General features: G+C 40.3%; 1 protein-coding gene across 4 annotated transcripts in view; it reads right to left on the bottom strand.

The window, feature by feature from the left end:
• The window catches only part of PTPRM (protein tyrosine phosphatase receptor type M), a 747,478-nt gene that overhangs the window by 444,822 nt on the left and 276,811 nt on the right, over window positions 1–25,845 (bottom strand). For all 4 annotated transcript variants that reach the window (XM_059894848.1, XM_059894849.1, XM_059894847.1 and 1 more), the window contains exons 3-4: window positions 22,543–22,814; window positions 5,590–5,668 (exon numbers count right to left, since the gene is read on the bottom strand). In XM_059894848.1, coding sequence (XP_059750831.1) covers window positions 5,590–5,668; window positions 22,543–22,814 — 351 coding nt within the window. The remainder of the gene's footprint in view (window positions 1–5,589; window positions 5,669–22,542; window positions 22,815–25,845) is intronic.

The following is a 25,845-nucleotide window of genomic DNA, read 5'->3' on the forward strand; positions in this document are numbered from 1 at the left end:
CACAGGTTGAGATGGGCTGCAGCCATGCCCGCCTGCCAGAATGCACAGTCAATGCTTCTATTTGTGTAGCACATCATCACAAAGAAGAGAGCCAACTTCTGCTGAAAAGAACAGCCGGGACTGCCTGAAAACAATCTATTTCGCAAACATTTTTTTAATTTTTAAAATGGACACTGCTAAATTATCCCATCTAAGAAATCAATCAATTTAGCCACTTAGAGTTAAAATCTCCATCTAATTCATTCTAGTGGGCCAATCAGGATGTAGGCCTAATAATAATAATAATAGCTAACATTTACTGAGCTCTTAGAATGTGCTAAGCTCTGTTCTAAGTTCATTATGCACATTAACTCATTTAATCCCTACATTTACCTTGTGAGGAGAGCATTATCATTATTATTCTCCACTACATGAGCGAGGTTATAGGGCCACAGAGGCCAAGTAACTCTTGTGAGTAGGAAGCTCTTAACATGGTTCAAGACAAAACTACTTTTGTTTTGCTTGAGAGGTAAGAATGGATCTTAATGGAATAATTTGTCAAGGGAAAAACAGTCAACATCCTTATCATAGAAAAATAAGCTAGGCACTATGTACAAATAACTTTTATTAGTCACCCATCTCTTGAAGAAGAATGATAGTACACTGGAGAAAAATCCAAGCTAAGTTCCCACGTGTAAAATGAAGAGAAAAACAAATACCGTATATTAACGCATATATGTGGAATCTGAAAAACTGGTGTAGACAATCTTATTTACAAAGCAGAAATAGAGACATAGACGTACAGAACAAACGTATGTATACCAAGGGGGAAGGCAGGGTTGGGATGAATTGGGAGATCGGGATTGACATATATGCACTATTGATACTATGTATAAAATAGATAACTAATGAGAACCTACTGTATAGCACAGGGAACTCTACTCAGTGCTCTGTGGTGACCTAAATGGGAAGGAAATCCAAAAAAGAGGGGATGTATGTATACATATGACTGATTCACTTTGCTGTACAGTAGAAACTAACACAACATTGTAAAGCAACTATACTCCAATAAAACTTTTTTAAAAATAAAAATAAATAAATAAAATGATAAACTCAAAGAAACTCAATTCTGAGTTCTGTGCGTCTCTCAACCAAAGCACATGGGTCAGTTTTTATTCAACAAACATAATTCAGAAAACAGTTCCAATTTTTTATATGTCTCTGTTATTCTTATTTTAATCACACTGTTTAATGTCTTCATAAAAATTTAAATTTGAAAGTAGGCAAGCAATGTTTGAGTGTGCAAATAAATATGAGTGAAAAATTAATTTTGTTTTATAAAATAAGAATAAATTTGAACCTTGGACGCCATATTATGAACTCAGCATTTCTTAAATGTTTAAAGAAATTGCTGACTTGTTTCATATTGCAAAGTAGTAATACAGAAATGTCTTGGATTTTTGTATTCATTTTATCCCATATATGGCACATAGGTTTATGAGGGTTTTGCAATCTTTTTCATTATATTATTATTTTTTAAAATTGGCAGAAAAATAATGAGGCATTATTCTGTGTAATTTTTAGATTTCAGAATTCAAGGCATCATATATGCAAATAACTTCATATTTAAGGTGTTATATGACAACATATAACAAAGACTGTACACTGTAACCCAGTGAGATTTATCCTGGGAGTGCTAGGTTGATTTAACATCCAAAAATCAATCAGTATAACACACCCCACCAATAGGATAAAAGATAAAAGCCATACGATAATCTGATAAATAATGGAGTCCAGGAAATGCTACCCAAAATATGGTGCCTTTGCACACTGAATAAATTAAGCTGAAGGAGTTCAAGAAAACAGCAGTAGCAAGAAGGTCACTCTGACCTTCCCTTCCCTTGTCCCCTAAACAGGCCACAAAACCCTCATGTGAGAGGTGCCCTCCTTGCACCAGAAGAAAGGAGCTTTCTTATCTCCAAAGACAAAGGTTCACCAAGAAGAATCAATGCACGCATCTTGTTTGTCTTCCTCAGTTTGCCATACTTGCTGTACAATCTCTATCATATCATATTCCTCCATGAATGTCTGCTCTTCACGAGAACCAGCATAAATACACCAGGTCTGTTTCTGCGGGTCTCCATTTCCTTACGAGGCTCCCATGTCACATAAAACATACATTAAATGTATCTGTATGCTTTACTCCCATGAATCTGTCAGTTTCATTTTCAGACCCAGTCAGAGACCCTAAGAGGGTCAAGGAGAACTTTTTCCTCTCCTACATACATAAAGGAAAAGCATTTGCTAAAACCCAACACCCTTTCATGATTGATTTTTAAAAAATACTCAACAAAGTAGGAATAAAAGAGTATGTCTCTCCTGATAATGAGCATCTATGAAAAACCCAAACCCACAGCTAACATCATACTGAATGGTGAATGGCTGGAAGCTTCCCTCCTAAGACAGGAACATGACAAGGATGTCTTCTCTCCATTTGTACTCAACATTGTACTGGAGGTTCCAGCCACAGCAATTAGGCAAGAAAAGGAATAAAAGGCACTCAGATTGAAAAATAGGATATAAAACTAACTCGACCTAAAGATGACATGGGTATTGAAAATTCTAAGGATCCACAAAAAACAATTAGAGTTTATAATAAGTAAGCTCAACAGGGTCTCAGGATACAAAATCAATATACAAAAGTCAATTGCGTTTCTATACACTTGCAATAAACAATCCAAAAAAGAAATTAAGAAAACAATTCCATTTATAGTAGTATCAAAATAAAACACATAGGAATAGATTTAACAAAAAAAGTATAATGAAAGAAGTTCAGTTAGTACCCTGAATACCGTAAACACTACTGAAGGAACTTTTAGAAGACCCGAGTAAAAGGAAAAACATCCCATGTTCCCATACACTTTGAGTGGATGAATTGAATGATATGTGATGTTAAAATGCTGCATGGCTTACAAGATATAAAAGTATATATCAGCACCACAAGGTAATAATAGTAATACCCAACTATGCATAAGTTACAACCTACTTAAAAACAGGAGACAATATTACGAAGCTGAAAAAAATGCTTCTTCAGTTTCTCCTACTAGGATTATTGAACTAAATTCAAAATATAGCTTTAGCATGTGTACCAAATACAAAAATTATCTATCTTCATTATAAGTGGTCTGAAGCCATTGCACAGCCATCTTCACATTTCAGGCTGATCTGGCATCTTACTGTCACTACGTGAAAATCAATTTTATGAGCAACTGTATACACTTAACAGAACAGCTATTTTTAAAAAAAAATGTCATAATGTCTACCATAAACCTATATGAATCCAAACAGGAGCCTTTAGAGCGAAATAAATAAAGTTCAGCAGTTCTGCATCTTTTGGGAAAGCATAGTTTTGGATATGAAATACTTATGTTTCTTCACGATGTAAATTTAATGAACATCATCAGCATTTCAAAATAATTGATTATTATTTAGAAATCTTGATAGGAAAGCCCTTAGAATACAAACTGTAAAGCTTTCCATTTTAAGACAAAACGACTGCATTCTTTAAAATCTTCATTTGCATGTTTTCCCCATAAACTTAGCGATTCAGGAAAAAATAACTACAGAAAGGCCATCATCAAAACCATTTAAAGCTCACAGTTCAACACGTTGTTGTAGCATCCATCACCTTGGGACAGAGCCTGTTTTGTGATTCTGTATCTCCTAGCAGCAGTTTGCAAAGCCAGTTAACTATCAGCACCGGTATTCTCCAAAGGAGAGACATAAACTCCATTTCTATGGCTGCAGGCAGCTGGGCTTGGAAAGAATGCACAAAACTGCAGGAGACACATTTCAGGAAGGCTCTGATAGAAGGAAAAGCATTAAGTCTTTCTCTCTTACTGAAGGCAATGACTCAGATCCTGCGGGATGGGAGGGGCTACACCTGAGGAGCTATTCTGTTGGCCAGTGGCCACCACACCTATACCCAGGGAAGCAGCGACATCTGCCTTGTGGCGAGGTTTGCTCTGGGAAATGGAGTGCTCAGCCCATAGTAGGCCTACAGTATTACTGTCTGACTTTTTACCTCCCGGTAAGAGGTGAATCAGAGGCCCTGAATATTCGTGCACATTAGAAGATCTCACGGCACTTTTCCAAGCCCGAGGCTATGACTCTGAGGATTTGGCCAAGCTCCAACTCAGGTAATTATATTCTGCTTCCTAAATTTGCCATGCTGTTCCCATTAGGTACAGCATTGTTCATTTTCTTGCCTTTTCAGAAAAAAAGGGGCAGAAATTCTTCTTGAACTCTCCAGTCTTGCTGACAGAATAAAAGGCCAAGCACCGTGCTACAAAAGTAACGTCTGCCTTAGTAATGAACAAGATGACTGCTGAGCTTGAACTTGGAGCACCAGGTAAAGATCTCAGAGAGGAGAACCCCTCTGGATGGAGTCAGACAACAGTGTCATGACAGCCCATCAGATACCAACCACCCAGGCTTCTCTGTAACCACCACAGGGAGTGATCATGGCGCCAATCTCTCAATCCATGCTGTAAAAGCAGACACTCCTGCGTGTGTCGGTATTTCTAGTATCAGTGTAGATATAACCATTCTCTCATGAATTTGGGTGGGGACCTTCAGCAGAGATCTAGAATCGTCTGAATGAGCCAATTTCTCTTTTATGCCAGGGATCCTAAAACATAAAGCAGGCTGCCATCCCTGGGATGGTCAAAGATTTAATGTCTGACAATATCAATTTGGGGCAAGGATATAGGGCAAATGAAACGTCCGTGCATTGCTGGTGGGCATATAAACTGGTCAGACATTTTTCATAGCATCTAGTAAAACTAAAAATGTTTCTACCCTACCGCTCAGCAATTCTGCCTTGAAGAATACACCTCGCCCAAGCTCTCACACGCTGCACACAGAGGCACGCACACACACACGGATGTTCACGGCAACCGTGTTTGTCATAGAGGAAAACCGGGGTGGGGGGCACTAAACGTTCATAGAGGAATAGGAAAAAATAGAATGTAGTATATTCATATGATACAATCTCATGGATTGACCTAAATACAATGCTAAGTGGGGGAAAAAAGAATACCGAGTAATTTGTACAGTTCACTACCATTCATCAGAATTTACAAAAGGCAAACATGACTGTCTGACTTTTTATGAACATGTAGTGATTATGGGAAACTCAGTGCACGTACACACACACACACACATGCACACATGCAGACACACACACGCACACACATATGCACGTGCCCACACAAGCACACATGCTGGTACACCTAAGCACACACACAGACACCCACATTTGCAGACTTTTGCTTGCTCAGCTCACAAAGCTCTATGCTGGGGTTGAATGTGGATGTTCCCTTAGTCCTTATTCCTGATTTTCACTTTAAAGACATTTAGATATGTACAAAGACATCACACATGACGCACATGTTTTTGAACTTCTGGGCTAGCACAGCACCACCCAGAGGCCCATCAGGGACTCTCTGAGTAGGATGACCTCCCCCAGGTTTTAGTGCCTTCTCTTATCCATAACATAAATACACCCCCAACCACGTCCCCGGATGATTAGAAGCTAAGGTAACTTACTACATGGGTGTCCTAACACCTTCACTTCATCAATGGCGAGGTAGCCTTGATGTCCAGAAGTTACGACTTCAAAAATCACCTGGAAAGTTAAGAAAGGTTTTCATTATTCACTCATTTTGTCAACTTTTACCAAACATTTCCTATATATAAGATATGTAGTTTCAACCATTCATCGATGTTTTCCAAAAATATTAATGGAATGCCCAATATCCTCCAGTCAGTGTTCCAGGTTCTAAAACTACAAAAACAACTAAGACTCAAACCCAGTTTTCAGGGACGTGAACGGCGGTGGGTCAGACAGCACTGTACCTCAAGGACTCACCTCATAAAAGTGGGGCAGGGTACCATGGTTAAGAACTGATACGTGGAAGACAGAGGCTGAGTCATTTTCCAGAGGCGATAAGATTTAAATTGCTTTAAGATGACATATCTTCTGGTCAACTTCTTTGAGGAAACTCTAGCACCAGACTGAACCACGTGGGGTTTTATACAACTAATACATACAATTAAAATTTTAAACGTATTATGAAAGAAGAGGACAGGATACTAGAAGAACATATACCAGATGGCCTCCCATGAGGAGGTGGCGTTTGAGCTGATAGCTGAAGGTGAATGAGCTAACAGTGTGAAGAGGATAAGGCACCTTCCAGGGCATGTGCAAAGGCCCTGAGGTGGACATGATGGTGGCCATGAAGAGGAGAACTGCAATCTGCAGCTATAAAGGTCAGCTGTGACCCGGCTCGGAGATCCCAGGAAACACAGCACATTAGTACTACAGAGAAGAGACTATACTAACTGAAATTCAGATAGCAGAGTATCAATTAGGAGGAGGGCGATATAAAAATCTCTGCAGTGGCAAAATCAAGAGGGCTTTATGACTGTTTGATCCTGGGAGAAGCAGGGCAACAGAAGAAGGGCAACACGCTCTGAGGTTCTCAGAATGACGTTTTTGAGATGGTGGAGCCACTTCAGAGAAACTGAGGCTAAAGGAGATAAAAGAACCAGTAACAAAATTATCAATGTTCTTAACATGATTGTCTAAAGGTGTCTGTTGTCAGGCTAGTGTTAGTGATAAAAGGTCCACATGACATTATTTTCACCTCCATTTCTACACAGCAGGAAACTGTGTCACCAGGGAGACCACGGCTGATGCAACACGAGGAGGGTAAGTCTAACACACAACCCAGCAATTGCACCATTGGAGAAATGAACATTTTCTTTCATATAAAAACCTGCATATGTCAATCCCTATACACAGTACTATATATAAACTAGATAACTAATAAGGACCTACTGTATAGCACAGGGAACTCTACTCAGTACTCTGTAATGGCCTACATGGGAAAAGAATCTAAAAATGAGTGCATATATATATATGTATCACTGACTCACTTTGCTGTACACCTGATACTAACACAACACTGTAAATCAACTATACTCCAATAAAAATTTTTTTAAACACCTGCACACGAATGTTTATAGAAGCTTTTATTTATGACAGCCAGAAACTGGAAACAGTCCAGATGCTGTTCAAATGGTAAATGATTAAACCGACAGTGGGACGTCCATAGTGTGGATACACCCGACTTGGATGAATCTCCAGAGAACTGTGCCGAGTGAAAAAGCCCATCATGAAAGATTACACGCTATTTGACTCCATTTACGTAGCATCATGTGATGTCAACATTTTAGAAACGGAGGACAGATGAGTGGTTGCCAGGGCTCAGGGATGGAGGGAGAAGGAACAGGAGGGAGATGGGTGTGGTCACGAAAGGACAACAGGAGCAATCCTTGTGATGCTGGAAGTGCTGGGGTCTTGACTGTGGTGATGGAGGCGCAAACCTACCCAGGTAATAAAATCGTACAGCTCATAGCGGCATCAGTCACAACAGCGCGGAAGGAACCCAAGTTCCCACTGATGGATAAGTGGATAAGCACAATGCGGTCTATACACACTATGGAATATTATTCAGTCTTAAGAAGGACAAAAAAAATTCTGACACGTGCTATGATATGGATGAACCTGGAAAACGTGACGCTCAGTGAAATAAGTCAGTCCTAGAAGGGCAAATACCCAGAGTAGTAAATTCACAGAGACAGAAAAGAGAATGGTGGTTGCCTGAGGCTGGGAAGTTATTGTTTGATGCGTGCAGAGTTTCAGTTTTACAAGACGAAAGAGTTCTGGAGGTGAAGGGTGGTGATGGTTCCACAAGATTATGAATGTATTTAATACCCCTGAACTGTGCGCTTAAAAATGGTTAAGATGATACATTTTAAGTGATTTGTATTTTATGACAATAAAACAGTGAAAAAATTATATAGCAGTAAATACAGCCACATGCATACACAAGTACAAGTAAAACTGGGGAACTCTGAAAAAGCTCTAGATTTTAACAATGTCAGTATCCTGCTTGTGACATTATACTTTAGGTTTGCCAAACGTTACCATCGGAAGAAACTGGGTGAAGTGTACATAGGAATCTGTATTATTTTTTACTACTGCATCTGACTCCACAATTATCCCCATAAAATTTTCAATTTAAAAAAAGTAATTATAAGTGACCATTTACTACACACATAATATGTTACATACCCTGGGCAGATATTACTCCACTGTCTTATTTATTATTTCAGGTGAAGATTCTTCAAGGATTCAATATTTCAAGAACAAAGAGATTTAGATACAAAGTAATGGTCCAAGAACATGAGATGAGTCTATGGCGGGTGTAACTTAAAAACCCAATCTTCCTGATTCCAAATATCGTGGCATTTTCACTACTGCCCGTTGCCTGAATGAACACTGCAACCAAAGGACTGCATTATTTATGTTTGTGCGATGGATGCAAGCATGGAGAAAGCAATGAGCAGGACCCGCAATGGAAAAGCTCAGGGGGCTTCCCAGATAGAAGTCATCCCAGAAACACCTGCTATACTAGACGTCCCTGTGCCAGGATGCCGCCAAACTGAAATACGAAACACACAGGGGGAGGAGGGGCCCAGCAGGAGAACAGAAATGAAATGAAACTCGGTCCTGTTTAGGGGGTTAATATACATTTTTTTCACTGAGAATACAGAGAAAGGAAGAGATGCACAGATATTCCTGTAATGGGATCTTGCTAGTTTCTCTCTCTACTGAAGACTGAGACAGGACAACTGAGGGGCAAAAAGCAGACGGACATTGAGAACAAGTGGAGGAACAAGCCTTCCCAGGGCTCTCCAGACAGGGCTCCCGGGAAACAGCCGTATCCTGCCTGGCGGGAGCAGCTACAGGCAGAGCAGGAACCGGCCAGATGCTCTGATCAGAGTGGCCACAGCACAGACTGATGCCCAGCGCCACCAGTGGCCCGAGAACGCCATCACTCTGGCCATGAAAAGGGTACTTTGAAAGCCAAACCCAGAAGTTCATCCATCTTTCCTGCCTTCTTCCCTCCCTCTTATACATGCATTCATCCGGTTCAAGTCTCCACCAAGCATCTCTCTACTCCAGGCACTTGGGAGTCCATCATGAACGGAACAGATGAAGATCCCTTTCCTCAGCACGTTTGTCCTTCTTCTTACCAAAAGTTATATTTTTTCCTTTATCAACTACAAGGGCTGAAGCGTCTCATAAAAATGGAATAATCCTCATTTTTAAAGGGATGCATTAACTCTTAGAATATAACGTACATATATAAAGCATGCTCATGTGGATCTGTTTTTAAAAGTTGTCACGTGTAAATTTAATGCACCATATTTAATTTAATCCAACACAAGGCCATGGCCCTACCATGGAAAAGGAGAGAGAAAGGAAGGGGGTGGGGAGAAAGGAATTAGACACTAGAAAAGCCAGGTTAAAACCTCTGAATCTGTTTTTTCATCCATCACATTAAGAGAACTTAGGACCCTCAAAAGTTTTTTGCCCCAAGATTCTGAGCCTTATTGTCCAAATATTTATAGAATATTTACTACATGCTCTGGGGGGGAGGGCATCAAAAAATTAGACAATTTTATGTAATTTAAGGTTTAGTTGGAGAAAAAATAAGGAACACAATGAAAGAACAGAAGGGAGACAAGAACAGCCAAATGACAGATGGGAACAGCATGGAGCTCGTAGGACCACACACCTTCTCTCCTCCTTACCTAACCAGCCAGGATGCCCGTGATATACCTAACACTACCTCCAGCCCAGTTCTCAGCCTGCTAAGTGCAAACGCACAGATGCCTGAGCAAGCACTTACCCAGCGTCTCAGCCAGGCTAGAGACACAGCAAGACTCAGCAAGAAGCCAATTCCCCAAATTCCCCAGCAAGATGGCTCGCCAGTGAGGCCACAACCAAAGAAGTGAACATAAGTTTACGCCTGAAACTTTGTTGCTCTCAGTCTTCCAGCTGGAACGCCAAGAAGCAAAGAAAGACAGAGTCTGATTACAGATACACTGGAGACCAATGGACTGGCCCTTTCCATTAACTGGAAACTTCTGAAGCAAACTTCTGAACTTGGCAGGTTCCAGCACTGACTTACAGCTAACTGCAGAGACAAAAAGAGGAAAACAATCTTTATAGATATGTTTACGGGTCTGTGTCTATACACCTGCACACAGATGCACAGACATGTAGATTTCTATGAAATATATAAATAAAAACTTAGTAGGACACCTTAGGTTTTAAACAACAGAAGGTGCATAATGTGTTGCAAGTTTGAAGCAATCACTTCAATGTTTCTTTCCAAAAAACTGAAGCACGTTTTTTAAAAGGTCATTTTCCAGCTCTTTCTTAGAAGTTCATTTCAATTAAGGGACTTATGAGTACAAGTTTTGTTAGCTTTTTCATCAAGTTTATAATTTAGGATATAAATGTTTCAACACATACCACGACTATAAAGTGGGTATGATTTGCACTGAATGTTTGCTACTTTGAAGTAAATGTGATTAAATGAAGATATCTGAATTTAGGTGCTGTCGGACAATCATAGGTTGACGACTATCTTGATTTTACCTACCACCTCACCATTAAGAAATCGACTTTGTTTTTTTTCTAACAAACAACAGGGTTAAAACATGCAGTTCAAAGGATGAGGCCTATCTTAAATAGGTTTCTTAAAAACAGATTTAAGCACCCCCTGAAAAGGTTTCCTTGTCATGAACTCTTGCTGTCTGGCAAGTTTTCCATTTTGTACTATTTTCTAGCCAGTGCCCCTACCAAGAAAGTTTCAGAAGCAGAAATAGTTTTGTCTCTTTCTGTCAAATAAGGGACTACTCTATTGAAAGGACAGATATTGCTCTAGGGGAATTATAACACAGGGATGCAGAGCCCAGGGTGGGGATGGGGGTGGCAGTCACGGGGATGTCTAAAGATGCCTGCATCCAAGGACAAAAACATTGAGGTCACAGCAAACAGTAACACAAGGCCACTAACAGCACCACCGGAAAGAGAATAAAGAAAGGTGTGAAAATTGATTTAGGGATGTGGCCATGCTTATTTTTATCAAACAGGACAGAATATACTGAAAATCTACATTAGACGTGAGACGTGGATCTCCTGAGGGAAACACACCAAATCTTTTCTTTATAAAAAAATGAATAATTCAAAACACAATTATTTATCATATACATCCATGTCCCAGGTACATTTTGTACATATTATCTAATTTTTCTCAGTCAACCATATGAGGTAGATAATATTAACTCCCCTTTAGGGATGAGTAGGCAGACTCAGTAAGGTTAAGGAATGTTTCCGAGGTCATGCAATCAGGGTATAATTCTAGGTCTCTTTTACTTCCAAGTCTGGGCTTCTTTCATGTTACCCGACTGCCTAATCTAGCAGGTATGAGAGACTGTATATGTAGAATACATAGACATATACATATGCACATACACACACAAATGTATAATATATAACCATGCATACACACACATATGTATACATACACACAAATATATATGACTTTTAATGCATAGATGTACATATGTTCTAAATTCTTTACTTCCAGATTGAACTAAGAAATGTAGTCATCATCTATTTGACCTAGAAATACAGATGCAAGGGACAGTCATATGACACAGTTTTAACAATGCCAGTTTTAAGACAAGGGTCAGCAAATGGGCCAAATCTGCCCCAACCTCTGTTTCTGTCTGGCCCACAAACTAAGGATGGTTTTTACAAGTTTTCACTGGTAGGAGGAAATCAAAAGAAGAAGAAGATTTTGTGGTACATGAAAAGTATATGAAATTCAAATTTCCATGTCTGAAAATAAAGCTTTCTTGGAAGGCAGTCACACTTATTCATTTATGGATTGTCTACAGCGACTCTCACACAATCACAGCACAGTGGAGTTGCTGCCACAGAGACCATCTGGCCCGAAAAGCCTGAAATATTTACTATCCAGCCTCCTGCTTTAAGAGGAAGCTTTCCTGGTTTGCTCACCAACAGGCTGCCATTACTCTAGATAACAAGAAAGCACACATCAATAGCAGTAGTTCGTCTCAGGCAAAAACAATATGCTTTGCACTTCCTGGGGGAGCCTTGAACTCTAGCAATGACAGGGAGAAAGCCCTCTCCTGGCTTGATTTGTTTCAGCTCTAATATACGGGTGGTGTTTTAAATGCCCACGTAGCATTGGAGTATCATTACCAATTTTTAAAAGCATAATTGCAATACACCAAAACAAAAACCATAGACACGAATTACTTGATAGACCTCAAAACACTGTCTTAAAAATTAAATTAAAAAATGAAAGAAAATCCAGCTCATTTAGAAGGCAAATCCTCTATAAATAAGCTAAACTACTGAGAATTTATAACACTTTTGTATTCCAACCTGACTTTCAGATCTCATTCTGCACAATGTCCTTTGGCATTAGCTCGATTACAGCTAAATGTTTTTGTTTTTACCAAACACATACATTTTTAGGAAAAATGCCTTTGCTCTCTAGCCTAATCTAAGCTATGATTATTTGAAAAGTTGAAAGCTGAAGTGGGGGATGGGTATGATGGAATCACAGAGCCAAACTACCGTATTCTGGAATAATTTTGTCGTCACATAGTATTTAATCTTACATCACTTTTTTTTTGGTGGGGGAAATTTGGCTTAACAGAAAATACAATGAATCCTCACTATTTGCTGATTCTGAATTTGTGAATTTGTCTACTCGTTAATTTATTCAAAACCCCAAAATCAATACCTGCAAAGCATTCTTGGTCACTTGTGAACATGGACAGAGCGGCAAAGGTTGGAGTCGCTGGACACACACATCCCAGCAGAGGCCGGGCCAGGAGAAGCTCTGCCTTCCAGCTTCCCTTCTCCTGCCACTAACAAGTGTCCTTATCTTCGTCTAAATGTGTCACATTTTCACCTTTTTATGCCTTTTATTGGCGATGCTGCTATTTAAGATGGCCCCCAACGCAATGCTGAAACGCTGTCTGGTATCGCCAAGTGCAAGAAGGCCATGATGTGTCTTACAGAGAAAACATGTGTGTTAAATAAGCTTCCTTCACGCCTAAGCCTAGCACTCTTTGCCGAGTTCACTGTTAAGAATCAATGATACACATTAAATAAGGCATCTTTACAGAAACACACACAAACCAAGGTTATGTATCGATCAGTTGATGAAAGGCTTGTGACCACAGGCTCTCATCACGGGACTAATGCCCTATGTCCCCCAGAAGCAGCGGTCCAGTGTTTACTCATTTGGCGCTCAACGTGATGTTTAGAACAAAACTGTATTCGTGTGTTTGGATTCACACCGAGACCCCCTTCTATCAAAGTTCTTGGTCATTGGAAGGACTCAATGCTCATTTTTGCTCTTGGTTCCCAGATATTACTGGCAGCCATGGGACGTAAAGACATGTAGACTAGAGAGAATCCATATTCTTTCAACCGCTCAACAAATAACATCTCAGGAGACAAGATGGTGCAGCTCCACCATCTCTGGAGCCTTGGGGAAAAGCCACTGGCTTTCAGGTAGGAAGCAACTGGTTAAACCACTGACTAGTGCTGTTTTGTTTGCTCGTGGAAAGCCATCCTGGATCTGAGTCTGCCAAACAGGAGACGGGAAGAAGTTTAACACTGTAGCATCTCTGATGCTCCCTGCTTTAGTGAGGAGCAAAATTAGCTTTCCACGCTGCCACTTTTCCTGCCACGTATAAGCAAAGCAAAGGTGTTATCTCACCAACACAAACACTCCCCTCAGAAGATGGGCTGGTGGAAACTGTCAGTCCCCTAGAACAAAGGGGATTCCATGGCATCTGTCTGTCCTCCCACACAGAGCCTTGTAGTTCCTTTCTGGTTTTGGTTTAAATAAAAAGCTAAGGTGGATCATATTCACAAAAACTGATTTTTTTTTTTAATCCAAATAAGTTAAATAAAAAACAAAAACATAGGAAAAGAAAAGTTTCTGTAATGATGAAGAGTCAAAGCAAAACCACAAACGATAGACCTTACCAAATCAGGAACAAAGTACTGAAACCTTTGTTTATATGCACATTTTTTTTTAGTTTTGTTATTTTAGGCTGTGTTAGGTCTATGTTGCTACGCGCGGGCTTTCTCTAGTTACGGCAAGCAGGGGCTACTCTTCGTTGCATTGCACGGGCTGCTCATTGCCGTGGCTTCTCTTGTTGCGGAGCACGGGCTCTAGGTGCGTGGGCTTCAGTAGTTGTGGCTCAGGGGCTTAGTTGCTCTGGGGCATGTGGGATCTTCCAGGACCAGGGCTCGAACCCGTGTCCCCTGCATTGGCAGGCGGATTCTTAACCAGGAAGTCACCAGGGAAGTCCATGAACATGTTATCAAAGTAAAGTTAAAACCTACTTTCTCTCCGTTAAAGGCATTCAAAGGATAAGATTCACAATGAAGCTAATTATCAGTGCTTTGTCTTGCCATTTAGGACATTCTGAAATGATGTCATCTATTTTTTCTACCAATAAATAACACAACTTTCTTCACTTTTGTGTTTTCCCTTTCCCTTTTGAAAAGAAGTAGTGTTCTTTTCCAATCTTTTCTAATCATGGCTCAAATGCCCATTCTATAAAATGGGATATGTAAGAAAATTAAGGCAGGGGGAAAAAAATAGGAAAGTGATAAGGAAAAGTGCTCAGAAGCAAGAAGCGACAGACCACAGAGAAGCGGAAGATGTTCACCCAGAAGAAGGACTTGTCCTTGATCATCAAATAACAAATACAAACTGAGAAGGAAACCCAGAGACATGGTAAGATTTTCAAAATAAATATATAAAATATTATCTTTGAAGATACGAAACTGTCACGTGACTCCCTCTGCTTCTTCCTAAATGCAGCTCTGAGTCTGTAGTAAAGTGACAGCCTCATATGTCCTCACTGATTTCTTAAAACTCATCTTTTTTAAGCACAAAATGCAGAGGACAGGAGTACCTGCTTCGAATAGCTTTCCTGATTGAGACAGGGTTCTATTTCACTGCCACATCTAATTCCCGTGTCCTCCTAGAGGGACGAAGCAATTCGATTGTCTTGCACTTGGTACAAAGCAATTCAATGGTCACACACTTGGAATAACGGCCATAAGCTAAGGAATTTATGGAGTCAGGGAATGCTCTCTTTTTCCATCAGTACATATCAGGATTTCCCAAGGTGCTCCAGGGAATACTGGACTCGAGATGCTCTGCTAAAACCAAACGGATGTGCACGCTCCAGCCAGGCACCTGCACCTGCCATGTGTCACCCGGGGAGATGCAGAAACGCTCCCGGGCTCTGAAAGGCCTGGCAGTACAGAATGTGTTCTGCTTCGCTTAAATCAGTGCTTCTTCCCATTTGGTTGACCGGTGCCTTTTAACCATCCTTGGAACACAGTTTGGAAAACACTCACCCACGCAGATCTTAAACACTGTCTCTGGGCAGCAAATGCCTGCCGAGCTGCTGCCACTCAGCGTGGCTTACGTGACCTTCTAATAAAATAAGTGGGCTGAAGGCCGGTCCAGCGAAGAAAGCGAGGCTGCTGTGCAGGAGTCCAGGTGGGAGTGTGATGGGAAGGGGTGGGAAAGATCAAGTATCTCCGATTCCCTCACCCCTCATCCACCAGGAAAGATGGCAGACGGGTAAAGGGTAAATCTTGGCTTAGCCTCCCCGAAGTGCTGGCCCCTTGATAAGCTCAGTGCACAGAGAATTGAGAGCACGGATCCACGCCTCCTCTCCTGCCAGGCCCTTCGGTGCAACCAGAAGGCCAGTATCTTCCCTGACTTTACCTTCCCATCCCTCTTGTCACTGCCCACAGCCTGGCATAACACCTTTATTGAGGGGCCAGGGGGAGGGATTTCAAGGCCACCTGTGCATTTTTTCCTTTTCAAAGCAACCATCTGTATGAAAGATCACTGCCCTCCTGGCCTCCGACAGGACTCAGAATCACTATCTCCAAAAGCAGGGAGAAAGGCAGTGAGTGTGGGGTTCCAGGGGCGTCTCTGGGTGCAGGTGGGGTTAAGAACCCAGAAGAATCCATCAGAGGCCTCGGAAACTTGCAGGTGGATAAGAGGAGAGAGGAGGGGAGAAGAAACAGAATCAAAGTGAAATATTTTTTTAATCAGCACAGTAAAGTAAAAGGGTGCTTGTGAGAGGAAAATGCTATTCTTAAAAGGGCAAAAGGCAGTGTCTAAATCAAAGGAAGCAGGTGTGAAAGCCCAGGTGCCCTGGTGAAAGCAGGTAGCCCGCACTTATGCTGCCACCCAGCAGAGGGGCAGGTTCTATGTCACAGCAGTTAGAACAAACACTAATTAAGTAATTAAATACATGTTAATCACCAGATACTTGACAATTTATGTGTTAATGAACAGTAATTAACCTGCAATTAGCTGTATTCCATGCAGATTACCGTTGTGATGTGTACTGGTAGAATATTATTTTCCCATAAATAAGGAAAGCTCCATAAAGTGGCAAGAACACTTTACTCTGCTAAGAACCATTTTGAAACTCTACACATGCTAATCTAGGTCATGTTAGCAGAAAGGTAATAAAAACAAAGAGATGCCCAAGAGAACCCACTATGTTTATCCAAAGTACATAGTGCAGTGGTGTTTGGTTGCACCAATAACCTCCCCAAATCCAACAATTTACAAGACTCAGACTCTGACCAAGATGAGAATCAACTCAGTATCTTGCAGCCAAAGATGAGGGAGAAATGGACATTCTTGACAAAAGCATGGGAGGATCAGGAACAGGACAGACAGAAGGAACCCAGCCCAGCACCCCCGTTCCCGGTCCCCCCCCCCCGAGCACCTGCTCCCCAAGTGTAGGCAGAGTGCCCAGAGCACCACGATAGCAGTTCCAGGGCTAACATGCTAGAATGTTCTGGCGGGAAAGCCCTTGGGTCATCCCGTTTCATCCACTGTTTCACTGAAGGATTTGTTCCCAGAACCCTTTTTCATTGCATACCTTCTGCCATCGCACCAAACACACTTAAGGAGTGACTTAGCAGGAGAAAGCACTCAACTATTACCTGCTTCCCTTTTTTCTGTTTTCCACACATCTGAATCTCCATAAACTACCACCATTTATTGAGAGGCCAGCACATCCAAAATGTGTTCTTTCATCCATCTTCACACCCTGCCCTGTCTTTATATTTAGTCCCGTAATCAGGAAGGCTCAGTAAATTTAAGCTGCCCAAGCTTATAAGTAAACAGGGCTCATATTCAAATCCAGTTCTGTCTGATGCAAAGCATATGTTCTTTTACTACAGTATGATGCCGCTCATTTACAAGCAATACTGTAATACGAGATCTTTTAAGACTTAATTCATCAATCTTAATTCATTAGATCAAAACTACTTTACAAAGTGTGAAGAGCATCTTATAAAGTACTATATGAATATAAAATATTTTAATATACTAGTATTTCAAGCATTTGTTCACTCTACATTAATTTTTTAGATCTCTGTCACGTATCTTGCAGCCTAAATACTAATGGGGCATCTGGGGGAAGCAGAGTCCCTGTGTTATCACCTCCTTTAAATGTCCATGTCCTATTATCTTGTCCTCAGCTTTTGGTCCCAGAAACAGCCTATCTGTATACTAAGAATGCATCATTTGGATACTGACTTTTATGAACTATGTCCATAAAAGAAAATGTCACAGGCATGCACGTACACGTGATACCAGAAAAATAATTTTGTGTATTTTGCAATTAGAAATATAATAGTCACCTAAAGCAGAAGCACATCCTCAGGCTAGTACAAAACTCCTGATGGAGAAATCTGTCTGGGAAATTGATTTAAAAGCAGATGGCTCCTGCATAAGTCAGGTTTTTACGAACATCAGGATATGACAGCCGTTTCCTTAGTAAGGGTGTGCTCGCCCCACGGCTGCAGCGGGGAAGCCCCCATCCAGGGCAGTGCTGCCTGAATATGGACAACTGATTTTTCCAGCTTTTTTTCTGATCACCTCCAGTTCAGCTGACATCTTGGGCCAAGGGTGGAAATAGGATTGGTAGGTATTTTCCTTCCTCTCCACCTGTTGATACAATGTATTTTTCTCATGCCAACTGGGAACATCATTCAAGTCTTAACATGGTGATTTTAAGGTCTGTCTCAGCATTTGGGAAATTTCCTGCTGACATCTCTCTTGTATCATCTACTGAGTGCCATTTATCTAATAGTTTATGTTACTATTAGGGTAATGACTTCACTATGTTTACTGCCCAGCAGATAAAGGGGAGAAAAGAGGGAAATACAACCTTAACTATGCCTTTAAAACGTGAAAGGCTGAGGCTTGGTTAGACTCCTTGGGAATTAAATGAACAAATGCATTTTCAGTGGATCCAGATGCTTAACAAACTTTGATCACCAAGTTCTTAAACATTTAGCAACACTGGTTTAAAGAATCTCTGCAAATCCACCTTTAAACCCAGAGTATGAAACTATGAATCACCCAGTGAACCAAAAAGCTATAATGAGAACTACATTCCAGTTGAATATGGTAAAGCAGGTACTGCTCAGCGATGTGAGAGGTCACAGTGAGGAGCAGGAGAGTTTGGGGGTGAGGGTCAGAGGCTCACAATTGGGAAGGCAAAATATTTTATTCAAAAGAGCCCAAGAAAGGAAGAATTCACTGACAATGACAATGGTCTGATATACAGGATCACCTTATTTTCAATATACAGTTGACCCTTGAACAATATGGGCTTGAACTCTGTGGGTCTACTTATATGTGGATTTTTCAATAAATACATTGGAAAATTTTTGGAGATTTGCAACAATTTGAAAAAACTCGCCAACTGCATGGCCCAGATATATCGAAAAAATTAAGAAAAAGGTATGCCATGAATGCATGAAATACATGTCAATACTAGTCTCATCTTACATAGGCATAAGGTGGGTGATATTTAATATAAAATTAATAACATTTTATAGGTTTATAGGTTAGAACAGTTTGTTTTCTTATTGTTTTATAACTTTGCTTTCAAAGAATTTCATTACCTTACACCTCTCTCTCTAGTAATTGAAGAAACTATCAGCCTACCATCAACAGGTAGGTGTTTTTATTAATGTAACAATGTTTCCAATACTGTATTATGAATATGACATAATACTGTGTGCCATAAAAATCTGATAACAATTCATTCATTGGTATATAGGCTAGGCTACGAAGAAGCAACTGTATGGATTGTGTGAGGTGACCGTAAATCAAACACATTGCTGCTTCTTCGTTATCGATGCATGAATTGTTACAACTGTAAATAAATATCAGTTTCCTTTTCACATTATCTTTTCATTATTGTTATCTCATGTTAGCAATACGTATAACATCTATGGTGTTTGTTTCATATAAGACACTGTTGATGTAGGTACTGACAGGTGATTCATCTTATAAACAGATGATGTAAACTTAATGTATCAATAAATATAGTACAGTACCATAAATGTATTTTCTCTTCCTTATGATTTTCTTAATAACATTTTCTCTTCTTTAGCTTATTTTACTGTAAGAATATAGTATATAATACACATAACACACAGAATATGTGCTAATTGACTTTTCATGTTATCGGTGAGGCTTCTGGTCAACAGTGGGCTATCAGTGGTTAAGTCTGGGCGGAGTCAAAAGTTACACATGGATTTTCAACTGTGTGTGTGTTGGGGGTCAGCACCCTTAAGCGCCACACTATTCAAGGGCCAACTGTAGCTTGATAATTCCTTTTAAAGGCCGATCTCCTGAGACTGTTGATAAATTAAATCATTCCTTTAGTTCTGACTGTCTGAGCCAGGTGTGTTCAAGGCTATTATGGGCTGAGTGTTGTGTCCCCTTCAAATTCATATGTTGAAGCCCCAACCCCCACGGTGATGGAATTGGGAGATGGAGCATCAGAGAGGTGATTATGCTTAGCTGAGGCAATGAGGGTGGAGTCCCCGTAATGGGATTAGTGCCCTTATAAGAAGAGGAAGAGAGACCAGGGCTCTCTCTGCTGCACACATGGGGAGGTCATCTGAGCACACAACAAGAAGACCAGAAGGGGCCTCCATAAGCCAGGAAGGGGGCCCTTAACAAGAATGGAATCTGAGGGCCCCTTATTTTGGACTTCTCAGCCTCCAGAGCTGAGAAATAAAGGTTTGTTGTTTAAGCCACCCAGACTGTGGGCTTTTGTTTTTCTTTTTGTCACAGCAGCTCAAGCTGACTAAGACAAAGGCAAAACAAAAATTTAAGATCTGGATTGTAGCCAGTGTCAAAACTAAATGAATGCCCCAGGCTCTGGCAGCTGTGGAGCCCCACAAGGGCTCACTCCTACAGGTTTTGGGTGGGCATTGCTAAGGGGAAAGAGAAGAAGATCAGGGCAAAGTTGAGCAGGACAGAACTTCTGATCTTGTCTAGATGCCTGGAGACCAAGGAAGAGTCCAGTGCAGGTTCCAGAGGGGAACTAGCTAGGCCTTCTCTACTGTGGGAAGGTCCCCTCCAAAAGAAGTTTCTAAAAACACTCAGCCTCTTAGTCTAGTCCATCATACACAGCCTTATGAAGCCTGCCTTAGCCAAACCCACTTCCCTTGCTTCCATTTTAATCCTACGAAAGAAGAAACTTTGTCCCAAAGGCCATATTTTTGAATTATACCCTGATTGGTTATCAATATATTTATAAAAAAGAAGGATATTCAGTAAGTAGGGCATTTTCCCTCTGCAAGAAAAACTACTTTTTAACTCTTTTTTTTGTTTTATACATAAAAACAGCACATGTACATTGGGGAAAATTTAGAATATGACAGATGACAGAAAGAAAAAATTCAAGTCACTAGCTGGGGAGATACTACTTCTTAATATATTTATTTCACCATATAGTTTAATTATATGTATAATATATATAATTAATACATATTAATATTATATGTATTTATATATAATTAATTCATATTAATATTATTAACATATTAATAACATTAATATTATTAATGCATATTAATGTATAATTAATACATATTAGTACATATATTTAATTTAAAGTTGAATTTAACATACTGCTTTATGATTTTATACAGTTTTATCCACTTAAGAAAATAAGCTGAGATACATCATGAAATGATCTTTCATAACATTATTCTTAACGGTTGCAAAATGAATTTTTGTATTGAGGTAGCATAGATGAACTCATCCTCTATTGTAATAAATGTAATACTGCTCCTGGTGTTTCATTATTATAAACACACTGCCGTGAATATCCTTGTAGCTAACTGTTTGCTACCACTTTTCATTATTTCCTTAGGATGAACTCCTAACAGTAGATTGCTAAAATTAGACTTATTTAAATATTTAACACTTTTAAAATGTATTGCCCAAGTGCACTCTAAAAGGATTTTAACAATTTACATGTGTGCTAACAGAGCTTTTACTACCCCTTCATTTCCATTTAAGAGACGTTTAAATACCAGAAATTGTTGCAGGTACGAGGGCACAAAGATAAAACAAGCACAGAATTTACAGCCCATTTATTCCCATGATCAAATCCAGGGATAGAGGAACTGGGATTGATAAATCTTCCCTAATAAACACCAAGCCTGCAGAGTGGGTTCCCGGGCGCCGATCATGCCGCTCAGATGACAAGCAGCCCTTGAGAAGACTCAGTCTTTCCTCCCTGGGTCTAGCCAAGCACCTCAATTAACCATGAGAGATGATCTTGGATACATGTTCCCGTTGGCTTCCGAGTGAGCCAAAGGAATTAAGAAAGAGAAAAGCAAAATACTGCAATTCTCTTAATGCATCCTCTTAGCTTGAAATTAACTGAGGTCTTAATGTGAAGTTATTTTCAGAGGCTGTGGACAAAAGGAGAAAGCACACAGAACACCACCGTCACTAATTTCCCACCTTTGATGCCAAGTCGGGATGCTCTTGGGGCACAGGCCCTCTCCGAGAGGACGGACAGACCAGCGGGACCTCCTTGGTACCACTTTCTAACCGCTTCTGGCCTGCACTCTTCATTTCCTTTCAGTGCCCACTCTAGGTGGGCAAAGTGGTCCCAACAGAACATCCCACAGAGCAGCTCCTCCATGACAAGGACTCGGTCTACATGCCATTTTCTTCCCACTGCTGATGGGGTGGGAGCAGGACCCTGCATCTCACCAGCTGACCTCCACTCGGGCTCACTTCCTAATGACCCATGACTCCTGAGATCCACTCATGGAAGAAGAGGCTTTTTCTTCTACCATCAAGTGCTCTGGTCTCCCTGGGTCAGATGTGGCTACTTAACATAGAAAGTAAAACATCCTTGCAGACAGCATTTCCTGCCCTGCTGCAGGTGGCTGCTTTTATTTTCTTAAATAGATACATACGTAAACAAGTTTGAATGGTGCATTTTACTCATTTCTCAAGGTAATGTACAAACAAAGCCTCAATACACTCCCTATCCACGAGCATAAGCTTTCCTCACCTTGGTCTAAAAATACCAACACTTCTAATACATTCTCTGATTAGACTAATATAAAACTGATTTATAGTTTCAGAAGTTAGAGGATGCATCAAAACAGGAAATGAAAAATAAAGGGCATACCTGATAAAAGTTAGGCCAGAAAGTACTGATGGCCAGCTCTGCCCTGTTCCATGTACGGTTTGGGTCTCCAGATATATTCCAAATAGGGTTCCCCAAAGGCCCGTTATTGACCTTCACGTAGACATTGAGTAACCCGGGAGCAGAATTACTCTTGCTGGATACAAAGTAGTGAAAATCAATGCAGTGGGTGTCATTTTCTTTGAGTTGAGGTAAGAGGAGGTGGGCTCTCTGTCCCTCAGATCTCCCAGACGTGTTCACCAACATGAAGGAGCCTGCGAAAAGAAAATCAAAGGACGGTCACAACCGGAAACACTACTTCCTGCTCATATCTGAAAAGTCACCGTCATTTCCATGGGTCGACACTGCAGTTCCACACATCTGACCTTGGCTTTGAAAGTCCCACCTCTTTCACACCTTTTCATCCCCAAAGTGCTCTCAAGGTCAGTGGGGATGGCAAATTCCCTTGATGTCACTGCAATTAGTTTCCTAAATAATAGGTATATGCATGGTTTGCAGATCTGCACTGGTCGATCTGGTGGTCACTAGCCACACGGAGTTTTCTTTTTTTTAATTAATTAAAATTCTATAATATTGAGTCATATTTTAGATTCCACATATAAGTGATATCACATGGTATTTGTCTTTGTCTTTCTGACTTACTTCACTTAGTATGATAATCTCTAGGTCCATCCATGTAGCTTCAAATGCCATTATTTTGTTCTTTTTTATGGCTGAGTAATATTCCATTGTGTGAGTGTGTGTGTGTGTGTGTGTGTGTGTGTTGTGTGTGTGTATATATATATAAAATATATTATTATATATACATCACATCTTCTTTATTCATCTGTCAATGGACATTTAGGTTGTTTCCATGTCTTGGCTATTGTGAATAGTGCTACTATGAACATAGGGGTGCATGTATTTTTTGAATTATAGTTTTGTCCGGATATATGCCCAGGAGTGGAATTGCTGGAGCATATGGAGGAGGGATGGACTGGGAACTTGGGCTTGGTAGATGAAAATTATTACATATGGAATGGATAACAACAAGGTCCTACTATATAGCACAGGGAACTATATTCAAAATCCTGGGATAAACCATCATGGAAAAGAATATGAAAAAGAATATACATATGGATAACTGAGCCGCTTTGCTGTATAGCAGAAATTAACACAACACTGTAAATCAACTAGACTTCAATAAAAAAAAAAAAGATGAATTAAAAAAAAAATTCAGCACCTGGATAAAAAAAAAAAGTTCTGTAATATTGAAAGTGTAGGTCCTCAGCCCCAGGAACCACATTTGAAGCACTCAATAGCCACATGGGGCCAGTTGCTACCATACTGGGCTGCACAGATATTGAACTTTTCCATCATCTCTAAACAACCCTATTCTACAATGGTACCACCACTGAGTAATCACAGACACTCTGAGATTCTCATATAATCTAGAGAAAGGGAACAGATTGTTCTGGTTTGTGGAATCTTAGAAAATTGGCCCGATAATGCTCCTTGTCATCAATATAACATGATTTTCTTGCAGCTCAGCACCCATCCCCCCACTACTGTCACAACTGGCTTCTCCTTGACTAGGGGTGTTCTCATAATGGGGGGATGACAGAGTTTACCCATCAATGGTTGTGCCCATGGGGGACAGTCGTTCACAGAAGTCTCTGTGAGCTCCTTGTTTTCAACTGTTCATCCAGGGTACTCACCCACCCATGAGTGCTGAAGAGTTTCCAGATGGATTCAAGCTTCCCAGATACCCTGACCTTGGGAAAGGTCACTTGGACCTTCCCCATGCCTAAGATCACCAGAAATAGCAACTAAAATAAATATATGAATTTTATATATCACATAAAGAAAGGTAAATCAAAATGTTCTAAGATGAACGGGAAAACAGGTCATTACAAGCCTTCTTTAGCAGAGAGGGAAAAATGTATGCAAATTCTGAGGGGGAAGTACAACTAAATTTGGAAAATAAAGACTAAAAAAAAATACTACTCAGGGTGGTTGGACTCATGGTTTCTACGGCATGAAGAGACTATTACCCTCAGTTGAGTATTCCTTTAAAAACATCCCTCATTGTGAACCATAATTTTCAAGGAGGTGTGTGTATGCTCGTTTGTGGGTATATATATTTTAGTAAACACCCACACATATCTATAAAGATACATACACAATCTTAGAAAAAGTGTGGAAATTTTCTCTCATCTACAAGCTGTGATTTCCTAAACAGCAAAATGAGAAGACTACTTTTCCCAGGGAATTATTAGGAGGACTAAATAAAAACCAGGAATGTAGATATATCCTTTATAAATTAATAGACTATTGTTAAAGGATCAATATTACAAAATGTTTGCTTCTGGCTGTTACCTCTCAGGGCCCCTTCATGAGATCAGCTAGTGTTAATGCCATGTAAGGAAAATAGGAACTGAGTCACAGAGAGATGAGGACGCATCTTATCCAGGCTTTAGGATGAGTCAGTGGTGAAATCAGAACTTGGAGCCTCTGGGTTTCCAGCCCATTACTCATCCTGCTACACTCCAATAACTCCACATTTCTTCATGCGCCATTTGAGCACATATAGAGAAAACAAACCCTTTCATGACAGTGAAGGAAAATTATGGGAGCTATCTGAAAATACAGCAATTTTTCAAGAGACGAATGTTACGCACCTGGAAATATGAAAGTCAAGCCACAAGGGAAGGGTTATTGTGGAACATGTATTTCAGTAATAAGGAAGAACTGCAAATGTGATTTAAGAAAGAGTTGGGGACAGAAAGAGGGATTATGTGACAAGAGAATATCACTGCAGTGATTTGGGTTAGCTATGCTCTACAAAATGTGAAAAAAAAAGCTCTTCAAAATACACAGGGTGGACCAACCCCATCACAAATTGAAAGAGGGCAGTTGGTGTTTATAACATGAGTTAAAAATTATACTCTGTCGCTCTTAGTAAAATATAAGTGTATTTATTCCACATTCAATCATTTGGGGCTCTGGCATCTGCAACATAGTTGCAATGTAGAATATGCCCTGATGGGGGGCTAAGGCATGAGTCGGCCTTGAAGCCAACTCTGAATCACCAAAAGCTTTAGTATTGTCACTCTGCCAAGAATATTACTTCTTGGAGTGTTTCCATCACTTAAACTTGGGCGACCAGAGATGGTAAATATGGCAATATGCATAGGAGAGCAAAAGTAGGTTTCCTGCATCCTGGAAAGTCTAGTTTGGATGAAGAGTCTCTTTTCACACGTTGGTATAAACCGGGTAACATCCTACCATAGTTGTTTGGGAAAT

The sequence above is a fragment of the Balaenoptera ricei genome, chromosome 14, assembly GCF_028023285.1.
Source record: "Balaenoptera ricei isolate mBalRic1 chromosome 14, mBalRic1.hap2, whole genome shotgun sequence".
Taxonomy (NCBI): Eukaryota; Metazoa; Chordata; class Mammalia; order Artiodactyla; family Balaenopteridae; genus Balaenoptera; species Balaenoptera ricei.